The 18439-nt window shown below is 39.5% G+C and overlaps 4 protein-coding genes and 1 pseudogene across 9 annotated transcripts; 2 read left to right on the forward strand and 3 right to left on the reverse strand.

Annotated features, from left to right (window-relative positions):
- Positions 1–400: 400 nt before the first annotated feature.
- On the forward strand, positions 401–1323 carry LOC116842760 (annotated as a pseudogene).
- A 115-nt stretch (positions 1324–1438) lies between these two features.
- On the reverse strand, positions 1439–3965 carry LOC116841743 (peptidoglycan-recognition protein SC2-like). The gene is made up of 4 exons (XM_032810066.1): positions 3831–3965; positions 2527–2699; positions 1855–2017; positions 1439–1778 (listed from the first exon to the last, which is right to left on the reverse strand). Exons 1-4 carry the CDS (start codon positions 3907–3909, stop codon positions 1594–1596), a joined length of 600 nt encoding a protein of 199 aa, XP_032665957.1. The 5' UTR covers positions 3910–3965; the 3' UTR covers positions 1439–1593.
- A 547-nt stretch (positions 3966–4512) lies between these two features.
- On the reverse strand, positions 4513–11092 carry LOC116841738 (peptidoglycan-recognition protein SC2-like). The gene is made up of 3 exons (XM_032810052.1): positions 10135–11092; positions 7177–7503; positions 4513–6698 (listed from the first exon to the last, which is right to left on the reverse strand). The coding sequence occupies exons 1-3, from the start codon at positions 10247–10249 to the stop codon at positions 6406–6408; spliced, it is 735 nt and encodes a 244-aa protein (XP_032665943.1). The 5' UTR covers positions 10250–11092; the 3' UTR covers positions 4513–6405.
- Positions 11093–12342: 1250 nt separating this feature from the next.
- LOC116841769 (histidine protein methyltransferase 1 homolog) lies at positions 12343–14196 on the forward strand. 2 transcript variants are annotated; one of them, XM_032810125.1, is made up of 6 exons: positions 12345–12544; positions 12709–12957; positions 13174–13334; positions 13403–13644; positions 13719–13834; positions 13905–14196. In XM_032810125.1, the coding sequence occupies exons 1-6, from the start codon at positions 12499–12501 to the stop codon at positions 13946–13948; spliced, it is 858 nt and encodes a 285-aa protein (XP_032666016.1). In that variant the 5' UTR covers positions 12345–12498; the 3' UTR covers positions 13949–14196. The 2 variants fall into 2 exon arrangements, with proteins under 2 accessions (XP_032666007.1, XP_032666016.1); XM_032810116.1 differs by having other exon boundaries at positions 12343–12544; positions 13719–14196.
- LOC116841782 (pyridoxine-5'-phosphate oxidase-like) lies at positions 13949–17732 on the reverse strand. 5 transcript variants are annotated; one of them, XM_032810166.1, is made up of 8 exons: positions 17339–17732; positions 17143–17257; positions 16744–16768; positions 16250–16406; positions 15724–15823; positions 15597–15650; positions 15262–15461; positions 13949–14361 (listed from the first exon to the last, which is right to left on the reverse strand). In XM_032810166.1, the coding sequence occupies exons 4-8, from the start codon at positions 16402–16404 to the stop codon at positions 14196–14198; spliced, it is 675 nt and encodes a 224-aa protein (XP_032666057.1). In that variant the 5' UTR covers positions 16405–16406; positions 16744–16768; positions 17143–17257; positions 17339–17732; the 3' UTR covers positions 13949–14195. The 5 variants fall into 5 exon arrangements, with proteins under 5 accessions (XP_032666057.1, XP_032666048.1, XP_032666029.1 ...); XM_032810157.1 differs by lacking the exon at positions 16744–16768 and having other exon boundaries at positions 17339–17731; XM_032810138.1 differs by lacking the exons at positions 16744–16768; positions 17143–17257 and having other exon boundaries at positions 17339–17727.
- Positions 17733–18439: the final 707 nt, after the last annotated feature.

The following is an 18439-nucleotide window of genomic DNA, read 5'->3' on the forward strand; positions in this document are numbered from 1 at the left end:
AACCGTGACTTGTAATGAGATCGACTATTTTTTCTTTCACATGCGACATACGATCAATCACGCAATGGCAATTTCCAATGTAGGACGACTGATCATGCCTGCATGCAACGGCGATCTTGATCCTTCTCGCCCGCTGGAGTATCGCACGTGTTCGGCTGAACTGTCAAACGTTGGCGAATTCCGATCGCCATTGTGTAAAGATCGTTCGGCTTTAAAGCGACCGCCCGATCGTTCAACACGATCAGAACGACTATTGTCGCGAGATTGTCACGAATCGCTGGCCAACCGCGAAGTCCGAAATGTCTATGCTGATTTTCATGGTCTTCCTGTTCTTCGCCAATGAACGATATTTTATTTGTAGCGCGCGGATTTATCGCGTAAAATTGCCATCACTATACACATGAAACCACAAAGCCAAAGGACCAGTCGAGATAATGCCTTAGATCTGTGTAATCGAGAAGAAGGTAGAAGGACGGTAAACTTGCTCGTAAGAGAAAATAGTTGCAATCTCGACCTGTTGAAATCCCCGTTATTTTCGCTTACGATCGAACTTACCGTCGCTTCAATCTTTTTTCGAGTACTCAAACTTAGAACAATATCTTTATCGGTACTTCAGCTTAAATTTACGTTTACGTCACGCGATTTGTGAGCCAAATGGTCTCTCCCTTATGTCCTTTGGATGTTACACACGCTCAACTTGTATAACTCGAGTACCTGCTTAATGTTCAATCACTCGATCTCTCAGACAGCAGCTTGAACAGAACGGACTTGAAGTGCACGGGACGCACTCATCACAATTTTTCTCTTACCGCATATTATTCCGTGGTCGGGATACAGACGTCGGGGACAGACGATAAATGCAATCACCTGGACGAGCGGGACAAGAGTTTGAACATTCTTCGGGTTCGTGAATAATTCATAGAGGTTATTTCGTCGGCTGCTGCTTCAAGTAAATATATTTCAGAATTAATTTCTGAATGATCGCAATCGTTACGTCACCATTGCTGATAATCTCAGATCTGGCATTTCCTATGAGGCCAAGATGTATATAGAGGAACTAAACGAGAAACTTGGCAGGCGAATTCCGCTTGAGATGCGTCATCGTCGCGCTCGTTAAGTTGTGTCTTCAGAGACATAAAGAAATTCCACCTCAAGTAATTTAGAGAGTAAGAGATGTGAAAAGATCTGTCTCAGGTGAGGGACCAGATTGATTACGAAAGGGATAACATGATATTTGATCTCTCAAGTTTCGAGGTTTGTGTCAGGACGAAGCAGGACATCTACGATAGTTGTGTCAATGGCCTGGTAACAGTCTACATGTGACTATCACGTGAAAACGTTACATAACAAACGTTACTTGGTTTGACAACCTCGTTTCGATGACATCGTTAAATTGTTATTTCGTAGAAATTATAGTAAATAAATGAAGACCATTCGATTGATTTCTTCGGACGTGTATTGACAGACCCAGTGAGAAATGAGACATAAATACACATATAAAACTACAAATGCAGTCATAGCTCACGATCTGAACACCCCGATCACGGTTGATTGGAACGTTCTTATTGCACTCTTATTGAAAAATAATGCTTATTAAGCCGCCTGCGCCCAATGAGGCCACGATTGTATCATCGTGTAAAGACTATTTCCAGGACATTGGGTCTGCCAGGTTTGCCGATGTCCAAGCAGCTTGTAGTCGTTCTTTATTTCGCCGATAGTTACTCCGTAACTGATTAGCCGCTGAACAGCTTGAACCGCAGCTGTGTTTGGCGTTCGATCTACCAAGAAAAGAAACGTATCAGAAAATGTACAAGTGGTAGGGAAGTTTGTATTTTTTTTCATTTTAGAGCTTACTGGTGAAATCGCCAACGATACATATTCCAATACTTTTGCCATTGAAGGGCTTGGAATGAGCGCCTTTCTTATTCCAACCGCGGCCTTCGTAGATGTTGCCGTCCTCGCCGACTACGAAATTATAGCCAATGTCGGACCACTTTTTGTTGTTCATGTGATAATTCTTCAAACAAAATTCGACGATTATTATGAGAGGCATATCACGGATAAAATAAGTGCGACGAAATTTTTGTAATCTTGATTCGTACAGAATTTTGACCGAAATTATTATATATTTGTTCAAAAGTATATACAACGATTTGATTGTTTTTTAATATTGTATACCAGATAAGCTGTCAGATTTACTGTTCCTGTAATAATTTATACAACAATTATAGTATATAGTTCAGATCTGCAGAAAACATTGTGAAAAAAAATATAATTTTTACTGTAATATTTCGACGTGACAATATATACGAAAGGTCATATTTTTTACCTGTCATGCCGGAGAATGGATAAAAAACAAAGAAGCGGAAAACCGATCAATATTGACGATGAAAAATTATCTTGTCTCGACAAAAAAGAAAAATAACAACGTAACTCTATTTTGATTGGTTTCTTGCATACGATTAATCGAATATTGAGAAGTCTGCTGTCTTTTAAGCAGGTGTTCGTCGTTTGGTAGTGGCTCACCTGAAATTCTCTTATTCTCAGTTGGCAAACGGCTTGAGTCTCGCATCGGTTACCGGTCGAGTGATGAAGAACGACATAAGGCGCCGGATGTCTCGCGAGATTAAGTGCTGCGCTCTTGGGTGCTCTAGCACCCCATTCCGCTCTCGAGATGATCGTCGGGACAGCTGGGAAACCTAAAGAATCCTTTCTCATTGACATCAAATACTGAGCTATCTAGATAATAATTAACGACTGCGCTCAGTGGTGCAAAAAATGACACGTGCAGCGTCAAGTTTCGATTGAATTGCCAAGTAGGAAATATTAATGTCATATTTAATATTTGTCACTCGAAAGAGATTATGCAATCGACTTGATCGACCGATAAATTCGCATAAGTTAGAATTTGAGTTGATATTTTGAGCTTGTAACCACTGGCATAAGGTTTTACGCAAACGTATCGTTCCAACGGACAAAAAACGGAGATTTATGAGCCCACATGCTGTTTTGCATGTTTTGTTTGTCTCTCACGTGAACGGAATAATTCACATCGTCTGACAGTTTACAACGTTGCACGGTCGATGCGGTGAACCTTGAGAGCCAAGGATTGCGGCAGCGCACAATTTGCGTGTGATTATAAGCCGGTTAATTGTGTACCTATAATTTCTACTTGCAATAATGGGAATAAAATTGAACGTGCGTTTATAAGAACAGAAGCGAGCAAAAATATTTCTTACACGGTAATGCAAACAGTTCTTCGACACGATTGTGGATTATCCAAGAAACCTCGATAATCGTCGGATGCCACCTTGTACTTTGGAAAAATTTGTGCCGATGAATACATCATAGCTTTATACAAAAAGATCTCACAATAATACTGGTTGCGATATTGCTTGTACGATCAATCAGCCATCGACGATTAATGTCGTGGCTGATCAATCGCGGATTAATGACTAATCAAGAAAGCGCCGAGGATAGAAATGTCATCAAGTAGCAAAAGTCATTTATTAATATTCCGCTGAGTGATCCAACGATAACCTTTTAATCAAGAAAAATATCGTGGCGTTATTGAAGAGATTATCGCGACATTGCACAATATCGCGGAGATGACGCGAGCACTAATAAATTGTCTTTCGCCCGTTTTCGCGCAAAATGTCGCTCGATAGCAATCGATGCGCGTTACAGCGAAATTTTCGCGCTGACATGAGGAATGACTGACTGCGGGATGACGAGAGTTGCTTCGCTGTCTTCCAGTGATCTCCACGTGAGATAGCATTCACGATATGAGACTCGCGGCATTAGCATGATTAATATAATTAATGTATTACTGGCACGGGTCTCCGGGATGAGGAATGTTAAGTAGGCCGCCGCGATGACCACCGCCGACGTCGCTGATGCGATGTACATTTTGACGCGTTAAACGATACCGACTACTGATGCCACGGGGAAGAATTTCGCATTATATATGATTATCTTCTTAATTAACGATATAGTGCGCGAGGCATGATCTCTGACCGCTGCGTGTATGTGTGTGTGTTATGTGACATGCTCATATCTCACTGTGATACCAGAAGCGTACGTGTACGTGCGTGTGTGCGTGATTGTGTACGCATACATTATATATTTTCTCAGCTGGGCTTTCCCCTTACTGAGTCTTTCCAACTAATCTTGTTATTTGCTCATTAACGGGGATGAAGGAGGAAAAGTGGGGAAACGGGCTCGCAACGGAAATCACAGAGTGAATAATGACATTCCGGACGTATCGTCGGGAAAAATATTGATCTGTTTATTTCTTATTGTAAAGAAAAAAGTTTATTATGAGAGAGAGAACTTATTTTAGGAGGAATACCCAAGATACTCTTACCGTAAGTTCTGTGCTAGTAGAGAGAGTGATGACTGATGACGACTGATGACGAGAATTCAGTGCTCATCTCTCAGCTATATTTCGTAATTTTATTGAACTTACTGTACAAATGAGAGGAATAACATGTGTAAAAAGAAAAAGGGATGTATTCTACAATACATATTTATTTTATCGTCAATCGTATACAGATATTACATACATCTATGGAATACTGTTTAATTCTACTTTAATGGACAAAAACTGATAAATGCAATTAACCGTGGCGCAACGTCACTAATAATCGTTTGTACTGCTTAAGAGGAACAAGCTCTTTTAGGAGCGTTAACGAGTCGATCAAGCAGTCTGATCTGTTAATCATTATTTGTGAGAATTAGTCAATAAATAAGCTCGCGCGATCGAAGCCGATCGTTCGATGTGATTTGCTCGAACGGCGAAACGCGCTACAGAATCTCGCCGGAGAGTCTGGCTGTTTTTTCCTCGCATTTTTTTCCATAAGGAATGTTTGAAAAAAGACATTATAAACGCATACCAGGCAGCAAATGTGTCACGTTATATTACGCGATATCTTATCGATTCGACTCCCGCAGAATCGCACTTAATAACACACGTTCCCGAGAGAGACGATCGATCATTATGATTAATCGACAATTTAATATTTTATTTCTTTTTTCTTCAGTTTGCTACTTGCAATCATTTAAATATAGTTAGATAGTATTTCGCACTGACGAGGAAAAGACTGCCAATGATCAGCAAGAAACGTCGTCTTTCGTGCAGACTCATGTCTATGATTTACGTTGTTCGAAATCGCTTGTGAAAGTCAATCTTTGTTCTACGGATTCCTTCCGCACATGCCGCAATCGTTTCGGTGTCCATAAATAAAACATGATTTGATCATAATTTACACTTTTTTTGCATAATTATTAGTACGTGCGCGCGCGCGCGATGGAATTCGTTTCGTTAGGAAGAATCACGTCGCACGGTGATCTTTCAATTATCATAATGAAGTAATTAAACGCGAAAGCCGCGAGTTCGCGGGGTACACGTAAAGATACGGCTCGAGCACGCGAACATACACATGAGGGACATCGATCTCGTTTGTCAAAACGCGGCGGCGCGCACGCAAGTACGGGAACGCACGTCGACTTTTGCGATGAACTGTGCATCATTTCGACGACACGCGCCGGCTTCGATTAGCAAGTTTCACTCGCGACATAGATCTCAGTCGCTGTTATGTGTTATTGATGTTAAGCGCGCACGTGACGCGCTGGGAATCTGGGACACTGGGGAATCACGGGACTGTGAGAACCGTTTTCCGTAAAACGAATGGCCCGAAGGACGACGTTACGTTCCGTCAGCGAGCAGGACCTATCGTAACGAGCGTGTAGCAAGAGGTAGCAACGGTTATTCAATATCTAGCATACTGAGATATATAATAGTGCCATTGCACTAAAATTACAACAGTGCTATACATACAGACCGACGTAATAGTCTCAACACGTTATGCGACTGGTCGTCGGGCTTGTCTGATCGCGTACATAATTGAGATTTGTTATTTACCCAAACTATGCACGAACTTCTAAAAGATGCTTTAAAGGCGCCTGAGAATTCTGACAAGTTGAAACGTCGCAACTTCATTAATAAAAAGCGCGCAAACGCAACTTCATTAATAAAAAGCGCGCGAACGCAACTTCATTAATAAAAAGCGTTTAACAACCGAATGTACGATTAGAAGATACTACTAACTTAATTAGGTATTAAGTATAATTGTACAGGATTTATCAAGGCTATTATGCCAGTTGGTGTATGAATCCGACTATTTTTTTTTATCAAGTCTACAGCTTGTTAAAAAAAAATAAAAAATAAAAGAAAATAATAGAAAAATTAGCTATGATCACGTGTGAGCGCCTTGCAACAAGACCGAGATCTCGTCGACGTGATACCTGCGAGCCCTTGTTGTTCTGTCAAGTCTTCATTTTGCACTGGGTAGTGGCATTTAGCATAAATTTGGTCTGTCTTGTGAGAGTGACCTGGAAGAGTCATCATGAAGCGGCGAGTTTGCCATGTTTCTCCTCCACATTATTGTCTCTTGGCTCCGTTGCCTCTGTCGTCGTAGTGGTGGTGGTGGTGGTGAAGTTTGTACGAATCGGTATCGGATGCGCAGTCCAACGAGGAAGAGCTGTCACGTACTTGTAGAAGGATTCGCCAGGACACTCTGTTACTCGCGTCTGCCGATGGCCGATCACGTTATACTTGTCGTTTATCTTGCCAAGTGAAACCCCGCAGGCTATCAACTCGTTCAGTGCCTTCAGGGCGGCCGAGTTCGGGAGAAAATCTGCGGAATCATATTTGCGTTACGTCAATGAGCGCATTGACGCAAAAGCGCAGCTGTTTTTTCCTCAATACGCGTATGTATATCTCGACGACACAGCTACGTTGTAAATAAATAAATAAATCCTCCCATGCGAAATCTCTCGCAAATTAACATATAGAAATAGCGCCAAATTTTCGACTCATCTCTGAATTCGCTATTTAATCATTTCTTGTTATGCCTCATCGTTATTTAGCAAAAGAGATTTAAATCTGTTTTCGTTGAATCTGATTATCTTTCCGCGAGAAACAGACTCGAGTGAAGAGGATCTTCGGATGAATGACATAGCGATATGAAATCGATGTTATTTTCAGCAACGAATTAAACGAGGATTTGGACAATGATTGTGCCGCTGCGTTTGCATGATGATCACGCATTTGCGCCTTTTAATCGTGCCCTATTTTGTGATGCTCGATGAAGATAAGCAAATAATCTCAAGTACCACTAAAGTCTCCTAGAACGCATATGCCGATGCTCTGCGTGTTATATCCAGGTGCGTGGGCGCCGACCAAGTTCCAGCCGCGACCAGCGTAGACGTTGCCGTCTTCGCCAACAAGGAAGTTGTAGCCGATATCCCACCAGCCCCGATCGTCAAGATGGAGATCTTGGTAAGACCGAACGATCGCGGAGCACGATTCTTGATCCGTGCAGTACTTGGGTATGCCCCCGTGGTGGATCACCACGTACGGCGTTGGTGTCACCGGCAGTAGCTGGTAGTCCAGGCGCTTCCTGGCCTTCCATTCCTCCCGACTGACGATCCTCGGGCACTCTGCGCAAAGTCAAAATATCCGTTCATCGTTCACAACGGGAGAAAGGAAACAAATGGTTGATCTCGTTTACGTTGTCGATGCTATATTTACTGTTGTTCAAGTGAAAAGATAATAGCTGTATGCATTTTATCGTTAATTTGTACTACAGAAGTGGTTCCTCTAAATATTTCATTATGCAATGATAGTCATGAGAAAGAGACGTTTCTCTTTTAGGCGCATATCAATAGTTGTCATTTAAAAAACTTATCTCACGTGAGGCATTTAGGGCTATATTAATAGTCATTATTTGAAACTTTCCTCAAATGAGATACTCAGATGTGAACTTTGATAGTTACATATGAGTTTCTCAACCGAAACATACAAATTATATGTGTAATTTTCACGATTAATATAACGTTACATATATTACGCAATTCGGATAAAAACTCAGATTTAATTCCAAATTCAGATCTGAGTCTCACGTAGGACTAGTAATGACTATTGATACGCGCCTCAGCACGTGATAAAGCGAAGCTACGAGATCATTGCTCGGTTTTTGGAGAATGCATTAATTATCGCTGCAAATCGTCAGATTGTCATCGCGGCACGATTGACATCTTCCACATCATCATTGGCGACATCGAAAGACTTTTGACGAGCATAAATCACGCGCCAGAAAATGAGTGCCAGAAAATGAGTGCCAGAAATACGCTCTTATAAAATGCGGACTTATGATATTTTACTCGCGGCTCGTGAGTCAGCTAACGAGTCGGTAAACACATTTTCAACAATTAGTTGCGCAATTGCGAACGTATCCCTGTCGCGCGGAATAATATTCTAGCCGTGAGATACGCGATCGCCGGGAGCCGTGAAACAATTTCGACCTGACAGATACTGTCCTCTGCGGATGGAAACTTTTATGAGAAAACTATCGGTTGGTCAAGAGGAGGGATCGTCAAATGTCGATCATTTTATCAAGCTGCTTAGACTTCATCTCACATGATCCTTCCTATTTCTTCCTGATCAAAAAGTATCGATTGTATATCTTCGCGCCCAACGTGAACTCGTAAAAAGTTTATGAAAAGCTGTTTTTAAATTTATATTTTCGACGCTAATTACATTTCCTATTGTTCAAATAAAACAAGTAATAGCCGTTGGGTACCAGTAACATTATAGTAGTATATTTATTACAAAGGCAGTTTTCAGTAATGAATTCAATGGAGATTTCCACTTTTCGCGCGGGAGTAAAGATACATGATCGATATTCTCAGGATTTTCATCGTGTACATCAACTCATTGATGTCAATTTAACAGTCAATGGAGCTCGATAAGTTTCCAAGGTTATTTTCAGCTACACTGAGACAAATTCTACTATAAAAACATTCAAATTCCGATAAAACATCAAACGTATATTTCCGATCAAGTTCCGATCAAATTTAATCGGGTACTTCCGACCATAATGACATTTCAGATAAACCGATCAAATAATTACGAACAGATATTTCTTACCGGGAGTTTTCTGATCGGATATAAATTTTGATCGCGGAATTTAACCCAGATGGTTAAATCGGATTCATGATTGGAAATATCCGTTCATTTTTTATTATACTGTATATTACAGTGGCCTTTGTCATACAAATCAGTGTCCGAAAATAAAGATTCGCGAAAATCCCACGTTCTTTTTTTACATGGGGAATATACGTTGTAATTTTTGTCGGCATTGGAGTCTCGCAAACAGGTTCCCGAAACTCGTCGTCGGTGACTGCGCATTCGTGCATATTATTTCCCGTCGCGAAGACGTAAGAATGATTAGCGATTAGCACTGCGACAGAATTTCTTGTTCGCGACTCGGATGAGTGTCGACACGATATATGAGCGTTATATGAGCCAGGCATTGTAACGCGATCAGAAAATTGAGCATCCCACGTCAGCGATGGCACCCTGACACGGCAAGTTTGAAGCTGGTCGGCTATGACGTCGTGCATTTATTGCGACTATCGGTACTTCTAGCCGGACTTTGCTGTGACGATTAAATAATTTAATTTCCATGCGGATGACTCACGACTCAGTCGAGTGGATGTTAATGAGCATTTGAACAGTCGCGAAACTCTTTGAATTCGCCGATGGCTGGGCAAACGCTGAAATTTCACGCGGACTTTCGCGTTTCGCGCTATCTCGCGTACGGTATTTTCATACACATCGCGGAGTCATTATCATTCACAAGAAACATAACAGACTACAAATAATTATTCGTCAAAGAAGTGTTAGTAGATTGTTATCTGATCGATAACAAAAAATAAATAAAAATAGTGAGCACTTTTCTTTCGGCCGTGACTCCGAGTCATGAGTAATCAAGAGAAGCACTGAAGCATATCCACATAAAAACGTCGGTTTCGACAAATTACGTCAGTGTTCATAACAACACAAGAGTCTGTTCTTTAATGACATGACACTTGCTTCGAAGTGGCACATTAAACAAAGTTATATTTTAAACACGTCGTGTGCATCATCTCATAAACGTCAGTCTGCGTCTCCTCTATCGGTACTATCAAGTTCATCAAGTCTCGTAAAGTCTCTCTTGACTCGGGCGTTTTAATTTAGAAAAATTCCAATTTCATCGCGAAATCGTGAAAATTCTCAAAGTGGCTTACCGGCGCGGTTTGCACGTTGGACGGGCGAGGCGAGGACCGTGTGCTCGAGGAGGACGCCGAAGAGGAGCAGCAGGATGCTCGATGCGGGCGCGACGAGATGAGAGGACGATCTCATGGTGATTGACACCGTTATACACAGCGCGTGTGAAATGTGTGAACTGGACAGGCGTCGTGTTACCGCGTCCGCTTTTAAACGAAAAACCGAACGCGACCGGGAAGTCCCTCGTGGAAGCCGCGGCGTTCGAACAACCCGTTTGGTCCCTTAACCCTGTCCCCTCTTCTGCACGTTCACGCGACGATTCACAATGACGGTGCCGACGGCGACAGTTACGATGACATGGAGGAGGAGAGGAGCAGCGACTCCCCTCGTGTCGTCCGAAATCTAGTGACTTCTGCTGTCGTCTTTCCACGACCGTGAAATGCGGAAGGGCGCGGAATGCATGATAAGAAATCGAACAGCGCGCGATAAGGTGAACGTCGATAGCTCCCGACGATGTCTGATATCCGGAATATCTTTTGCGAATAATATGCTTGTCCTCCGAACCGCGCTTCGAGATTATCTCGAAGTTCTAAGAATATACGTCGGTCAGTAATTAATTCTGATTTTTGTTAATTCTGAGAAAATATGTTTAATTAATAAATATGTCTAATTAATAAATATGTCTAATTAGTAAATATGTCTAATTAATGTATCGGACTTTCAAAACTTTAGTCGCTTTCGTGATTCGTAGATTGACAAGCTTGTGATGTTGAGGAAACTACAGATTTGCAGAAATATTTTTATTTCGCTCTTTTGTCTCATTAACTATCTTAGAGTTTGCATTTATATTTGCGACATCTGGTATCCGGAACATCTTTTGTGAATAATATGTTTGTCTCCCGAGCTCATCTCAGTTGATTCTAAGGAAATATGTCGTTAACAGTTGGCGTATTGGACTTACGAAACTTCAGTCGCCTTTATGATTAATAGATCGAGAAACTTACAATGTTGCGGAAACTATAAATTTTCGGACATTTTTATTCCGATTTTTTGTCTTGTCTTGTCATCCTAGAGCTTATATTTTGCATAAAACATGCGTAATATGCTACACGGAATCTAATAACGAGAAGATGAAATCATCGTCGAAAGGATAAAAGATTCAAATGTTATTTTAATCCGGCATGTCGGCTAATTCTTCAACAGCCACGGCAAGCAAGATTCGCATTATGCGTCCGATTGAGGTGCGCGAGTTTGTCAAGAAGAATAACAAGCGTCGACATAATGAATGGACGAATTATCGTCCGTTCGACGGTGATTTTACGATAGCGCCTTCCTTGTTCATGACAGACGCCGGACACTTTTGTTTACCCGTTGACAGCCGTCGACTAATTGCTTCCTGCGACCATTTGTTATTTAACGTAACGACGCGGCGAGTCGTTTCGGCCGAAAGATTGCGACTCCGCTTTCCGCATCGTTAATTTGCCCTGATCGACCTGACGTGCGGAAACGTTTTCCTTTTTCAAGTTAATGCGATTTGGCGCAAGACTTGCGGTCGAATTCACGAAACACGCCTTTGTTGCTTTCGATGATAGTGATCCCGGAAACGCGGGCGCGCGAAGCGATGCAGCGCGATCATTATGTGCAAAAAAAAAAGGAGTAGAAGTCACGGTTTCCTGAAAAAATTCGCGATAAAATAGCGAGTAGTTGACGCAGGTGCGGGCGATGACGGCACTATCAAAATAACGAAGAAGGGACGCGCGATTCTCGAGGAACTGAGAAACGAGCGATTGCGATCGGCCGATTGTGCGAAATCGCGATAAGACCTACATATTCGTTGATGTAATATAAGATGAGCTAAGCAAATCGTGCAAGTCACATCGCGATATGAAGAGAAAAAGAGAGAGAGAGAGAGAGAGAGAGAGAGAGAGAGAGAGAGAGAGATTGTGATTACTAGATTATTTTTATTATATAATGTATTATATTATGTAAAAATGAATACACGTGATTACATAACGTTGCAAGCGCGCGCGCTTGACGAGTTTAATGCTGACAAACTGTGTCGATATATATATACTACAGAATATCCTATCTCTGGCATTGCAATTTGCATGTATAAATGTTGGTATTTAAAAAAATTAAAATATCGTGTAATTTTTATCTCTTGAGCTTTATTTTAGTGTTAGAAATTACCATATTTTATACTAGATGTCGCGACTATGTCCAAGGTGGGAGAAACGTCAGTGGTTCCGCAGATTTCTGACTTACCGTTGTAGAAGTATTAAAATGTTGTTTGACGATGTCTTACATTATAACTAATATTTTTCATTTTATTAACCGTGTAACTTCTCAGTTTTGTGAGCATTTTTAAAATTCTGTATGAAAAAATGTTTAAGTTCGGATTTGCAAGAGATACGGTTGATCGTGACGAAGGTATGGATTATTTTAGCAGAAATATCTCAAGAGATCCACGCGTGCATGTCGGAATTTGAGGTTAGAGTACACAATCGATATTCCAACGCGCGAAAATTTAAACAAGTCATTGCTCACGAAGTATTCGTGCACTCAGAAAATTTCTATTATTTTAATGATTTTAGAGGCCGGTGAAAAGAAGGAGAAATTAGCATGGATTCCTGCATCAAAGCTGCAAATAACATCTGAACAAATTGAAGAGAAATATGAAGGCGATTATTGTACAGAGACGAAAGTATTTCCTGGATATAATCTGAGATTAATTCGTTTCGATAAAATAATGGAAAATTTTATTAGTACATGGAAGCAAAACCAGCAGAATATCGTTGAGGCAGAGCTACAACATTCCGATCTCATTCCGGCGAAATATGAAGGTGAATTTGAGATTCAAAGTTGACTATTCCTTCGGTAAAAATTCAATTGTGTTTCGTTTCTTTTACAACATTGTAATTATCCACATCTCTAATATTTACTATTAAAAATTTCTATTTAAGTAAAATTTATTAAAAATTATGTACGTATATGTATGAAACTGTTTGAAACTGTTTGCTCAAATCCCTGAAGAATGAAAGATTCGTTGTACAATTAAGGTGGCTTGAAAATATGGGAATGCACCTTCGATTTGGGTAAGTATATACTGAAAGAGGAAATCGAGTTGAAGGATAAGCTCGTCTTGGACTTAGGATGCGGTGCGGGATTAACTGGCATTCTCGCTCTTCTCAAGAATTCCATAGTTCACTTTCAAGATTACGTTCGTATATAATTTGCAAGTAACGTGCTGCAAATAGAGGAAATAATGATGTTGTTTTTTTTCTTTAGAATGCGGAAGTTCTAAGATTTTTGACTGTACCAAACGTGCTGTTGAATTTCGACGATCGCACGAGCGTATCAACTAGATGCGAGCTTTATGCCGGAGACTGGGAGTCCTTCGCAATGTTGTTCGATGATGACGAGAATAGAAGATGCGATTACATTTTTACAAGCGAGACGATCTACAATCCGGATAATTACAGAAAACTACACGACGTTTTTAAGAAGAGGCTGAAAATCGACGGTGTCGTGTGAGTGCATGAATCGTCGACGAATTTCTTATTCTTGTACAAATAGTTATAAAGTAGATATGGTTCTTACTTAGATTTGTCGCCGGAAAAACTTATTATTTTGGCGTGGGTGGTGGAATGAGGCAATTCGAGAGTTTTGTGCTGAAGGAGGGATACTTTGACATCGAGACAGTTTGGAGGAATCAAGATGGTGTGATTAACTATAAATATATTTTCTTATTCATTAGCTCATTGAGATAACGATTGTGTGTTCGTTTCAGGAGTGAATCGTGAAATATTGAAACTCACGAGAAAGACATGTTAATTAAGGAACTTGCATCTTTACTGCATAAAACAAGATTCTTGTCTTGAAGCTATATATTACATGATTCTTTCGACGTACATTATTGTCTTCATGGAAACACGAGGTATTCGTTGCAGTAATTAATATTGCCCGATTTCTCGCAGAGGAACATTGCGAGAGTAAGCTAATTATTCATCATCCCTTTCGGTCGTATATATATCATTCAACTTTTTATTTTCTTTTAACGATAATAAATACCGTGTATTTTTTATGGTGACAGTCTTTCGTAAACCCAACCATCCTCTCCTTCATGCACAAGGACATTGTCAACTTTCTCATTCGCTTTCGGACGTCTGAAGCGTATTCTGTCGTGAAGACGATCGTCCTGGCCTTGCCAGAATTCTATGGAATGTGGCACAACAAGATAACCACCCCTAAAAAAAAGAGGTCTCATTTGGATCTAGAAAGCGACATAAAAATATATTTACACTCGATGTTTTGCACTTGAAATAAATAATAAAATAATCGGTGCTTGCATTCTGATTTGATAATTAGTTGTTAATCAAGATTAAGAGATTCTTGGTCCGGCTTCCGGGTTAGTGCTACGTCCTTCATAAATTAATTTTCGACGAACATTCTAGTTCACTTCATTAGAAGACTTTTAGCAGAAAAACAATATCTGTTGAATGTTTACGAAACTTCGAAAATAAATCTATGAAGGAAGCGATCTAGTCGAAAATATAGTCGCGTAGCTTGCTGTAAGCTGGTTATAGCTCATCTGGACTTCTTCTGAACGTTCCAAGTGGGCCATATATAATCCTAGTCATACAATTTTTTTTCATAATTAACTCTTATATTAATTGAGTTATAGAGTATATATGCGAATTTTAATTCTGAAAAAAAACAAGTTTCTTTCCGATTGGAAATTCACTTCTAATCTTAATCAGATTGATGTCAATCAGTTATCTGGTTTATGTAAGAAGATGCCATTCAATCCTGATACGTCATACAACGCTGTGTGACATTCAGAATCTTAATAAGGATAATTAGGCTCTTATTAGTAATTACGACTCAATAACATTATTTTATACAAATTTATACAATAACATTATTTAATATTTTATACAATAACATTATTTAATCTAAATAATTGATTAGGACCAATTTGATCAGAATTATGGGATAAATTTACAGTCGAGTTAGTGCATAATAAAAACATACAAAGTTAAAAAATATGTGTCTTATAATCTCCTTGTAAAAAAGTTTCAAAAAAACTCCTTTAATTCACTTCCACAAATTATCTAGAGTTCTTAAGAAATTATCGCTCTACTTACCAGCAATCCGGTCTTTTAGTTTGACCTTCTGGAAACTGCGCGAGAAGTTTGTTTTTTTCCGCAATGAGACTGTCTCTGCTAGCTACCACGCTGCTCTGCTTGCTGGCCGCAGCGCTGATCTGACTTTCGTACGGCCGGCTTTGAAAATAATAATCCGAGTTTTCCGTTGACGTCTTCTCCGCGATCCCTTCGATACGCACCTACACATGTGTGCATGTGAAAAACGGTTGAAAATCAGAAGAATAAAATATCACGATGATGATCACAAAGAAAAAATGAATTAAAAAGTAATTGCGGAAAATAATTTAACCATTAACGAAAAAACAAATACGTACGCTTCGTCGAAGCGGCTCCCAGTAAAAAGTGAGTGCGACGTGTGGATTTTCAGCCTGAAAACGAATTGGCTTTAATCTTTTCCTAAATTTGCACTACACGAATTTGCCGCACGAATGCGGAACTTACTATCTCGCGGCCCTTCCTGCTGTTGTAATTCGTGTAGAACGTGAAGCCTTCAGTGCCGAAACTCTTCAACAAAACTGCGCGCACTGACGGGACACCGTCTCTGAGAAAAGAATCGTATATTCACACATCACGTTTACACTAATGAAAGTCATGTTAATTATCGCGTTTTTCACGATTTATTAATAGGCGCCGCGACTTTTATTTTTATCTCGAGTGAGGACAGCACTTTGGTTGATAATTCATAAATTATATTACACGAAAAAACAATTTCAGTTTAAGCAATAGATTAATCAATCAGACAGGAATTCGGGGACGCGAAACGATATTTGTTATCGCGACTGAAAGTATAAAAGTAGGTCTGAAAGATTGTGTTAAAACTCGCTTGAGATAACTGAGAACATCTCTGACTGAATAAATATCTAAAAATATCTTTGTTCCTCTCTCTATGACCGAGTCTTTTCTAGTCTTTAGATAACAATGAAACAAGTTTTTCTCATGTAGATAAGAATCCGAGAGAAAATATTACCTCGTCGCTGTTCCGATGAGTACTGCGTTAGGCTCCAGAATTTGCGAATTATTGCATGCCTCCTCAAACCATGCTTTGAACTGCGTGATTGGCTCCTTGCTCACCAGGTAATCCTCTGTGAAGACCTCGCTTTTATCTTTGTATTTAATTCGCATACCTGCGCAAAAAAGTGAGTATAAGTTAAAGATTGCAGCTCGTGAAAAATGATACTCGAGAATTTAGGAGCATTCCAAAGCATTTCTTTAATAAACAATTTTCAATTCTAATTATTAATTTTATATATATATATATATATATTAGTTATTTATATATAATTACAATTATGTTAATTATGTTTGTGCAACTACAGTGATCTTATGTGACTTTGCATGTCTGTGTGTGTGATTATTAATAACTTATGTATATGTGATTATTAGTAGCTTATGTGTGATTATTAGTAAAATTGGTTTTTTAGAAAGTCTTGAAACGTCTTTGCTGTCTTTGCACATACTCACATGTTTAACATCCCTCAGAGTTCCTCTAGTCAGAGTTAGGACAAAGCATAATGATTCTTAGTTAGTCTGCATTGTGTCTGCTATATTTAGAAGTGATATATGTGGGAATGAGAGAGAAGCTCTAAACTGACATAAGGTCTAGTGCATGTATGTTGCAATAGTGCCTTAAGCAGAAAACCCAGAGAAAAAAATAACAGAAAAATAGAACATCTAACGTGTCTGATACTTGTGTTACATTTTGTTTTGTATATTGCTATAGGGTTAGTTTATGTGTTGCGTAACATAAAGTTGTCAAGTGAGGTAGCATAAAACACTACGGCAATACACATATGTTAGTCTTGATGAAGCACGATGTAGCTCAATCTTTTCTTTTCCACAAATAGCAGATAATGTCCTTACTCTGACTCGTGGAACTTTAACAATCCTTGACTTCTTGTGCCATCTGCACTGTGATCCATCATTTCCATCACCATCATTATTTCCATTTCTTAATCTGCGTTCTATGTTTACTCTTCTGTTTCTCGTCATGACACAAATAGAAGCTTGTTAAGCTACGTTTTACCAAACCAATTGTATCGATTGTAGTGATTTTTACCTGCTAAATTCACGGTGTCAGCTCCTGGTTTAGTCGACATGGTGGCGCAAGCACATGCGCCTGACTTGCGTGTGATAACACAACTGATCGATTTCGAACACGTACTGTACGTGACGTACATACATGCTCTTACGCAAACACATGCTCCAAGCGTATGCATTAGTGGAAGAAACATTATCACAATGCTATAGATCAGCTAACTACAGATATCTGTAGGCCTATCTTATAACTTTTAACGACAGTTATCATTGCGCAAATATAATATATGGTAGAAAATCTGTGCAACGATACGCCACGTTAGTGATATTGTCGTTAAAAAGTAATAAAATAAGGCTACTGAAAGGGTTTTTATCGAGTCCCACCATCGTAATGAATCATCAAGTAGTGAATGTTTGCTGTACAGTCAGTGTTATGTGTGCTGTACAGTCGGTGACACAAATCCATTGTACTTTGCATCTGATTGGTATATATTTTTGAATTTAGAAGATATGCTAATTAGAACTTACTGAGTGTTCAGTAAGCGTTTCTTTGCAAGCGTTCCATGCCACACAAATGCGCACATTTGTAGAAAATGTGCGCCTAATGCGTAAAACAGGATCGCAATCTAATATTGGATGCACTTATTAGGGCCTGAGCACAGACTTTTGCGTAATGTAAAAGCATAATGTATAACACATAAGGGAATCAATCAATTATAGTCCTTCATTTTCATCCTGGGAAGAATTATGATTGGTTGATTTCCTTATGCGTTACGCGAAAGTCTGCGTTCTCGTCCTTAAATTGAACGAATACAGTTTAGTCTTGCAAAATATAAGATTGAGTCGGTGAAAATAATTAGAGCGTATTATTCCCGACCTACAATAGATGTAGTAAGCTTTAAGCTTTAAAAAATTGACGAATTACAGTCGATTATTCTCCTCAAATTTGACTGTGATTGGTCAATTTCTTAAAGCTTAGGGCTTAAATCACCTATTGTAGATCGGGACTTATTGGCGACGATTTTAAAAACATTAGGAGTGTAAAAACAGCCTTACATATGAAATAAACAATCGATGATGCATTAACTCTTTATTGTACGAATCTTGTTTACAAATCAATCAG

Source organism: Odontomachus brunneus, unplaced genomic scaffold, assembly GCF_010583005.1.
Source record: "Odontomachus brunneus isolate Ranch 3 - 2012 unplaced genomic scaffold, Obru_v1 Obru_scaffold_002, whole genome shotgun sequence".
Lineage (NCBI taxonomy): Eukaryota > Metazoa > Arthropoda > Insecta > Hymenoptera > Formicidae > Odontomachus > Odontomachus brunneus.

Excerpts from the sequence above, each read along its gene's own strand:
- LOC116841743 (XM_032810066.1), bottom strand. The coding sequence starts at position 3,909 with ATGTACATCGCATCAGCGACGTCGGCGGTGGTCATCGCGGCGGCCTAC. Across the intron at positions 2,018-2,526 it reads TGAGAATAAGAGAATTTCAG|AATTATCACATGAACAACAA; the intron begins GTGAGCCACTAC and ends TTTTGTTTGAAG. Across the intron at positions 1,779-1,854 it reads TATCGTTGGCGATTTCACCA|ATCGAACGCCAAACACAGCT; the intron begins GTAAGCTCTAAA and ends TTTTCTTGGTAG.
- LOC116841738 (XM_032810052.1), bottom strand. The coding sequence starts at position 10,249 with ATGAGATCGTCCTCTCATCTCGTCGCGCCCGCATCGAGCATCCTGCTG. Across the intron at positions 7,504-10,134 it reads CCAACGTGCAAACCGCGCCG|AGTGCCCGAGGATCGTCAGT; the intron begins GTAAGCCACTTT and ends GACTTTGCGCAG. Across the intron at positions 6,699-7,176 it reads CGTTCTAGGAGACTTTAGTG|ATTTTCTCCCGAACTCGGCC; the intron begins GTACTTGAGATT and ends ATGATTCCGCAG.
- LOC116841769 (XM_032810116.1), top strand. The coding sequence starts at position 12,499 with ATGTTTAAGTTCGGATTTGCAAGAGATACGGTTGATCGTGACGAAG. Across the intron at positions 12,958-13,173 it reads CATTCCGGCGAAATATGAAG|GTGGCTTGAAAATATGGGAA; the intron begins GTGAATTTGAGA and ends TGTACAATTAAG. Across the intron at positions 13,335-13,402 it reads TAGTTCACTTTCAAGATTAC|AATGCGGAAGTTCTAAGATT; the intron begins GTTCGTATATAA and ends TTTTTTCTTTAG.
- LOC116841782 (XM_032810138.1), bottom strand. The coding sequence starts at position 17,513 with ATGTTTCTTCCACTAATGCATACGCTTGGAGCATGTGTTTGCGTAAGA. Across the intron at positions 16,407-17,338 it reads TGACACCGTGAATTTAGCAG|GTATGCGAATTAAATACAAA; the intron begins GTAAAAATCACT and ends TTTTTTGCGCAG. Across the intron at positions 15,824-16,249 it reads CTCATCGGAACAGCGACGAG|AGACGGTGTCCCGTCAGTGC; the intron begins GTAATATTTTCT and ends TTCTTTTCTCAG.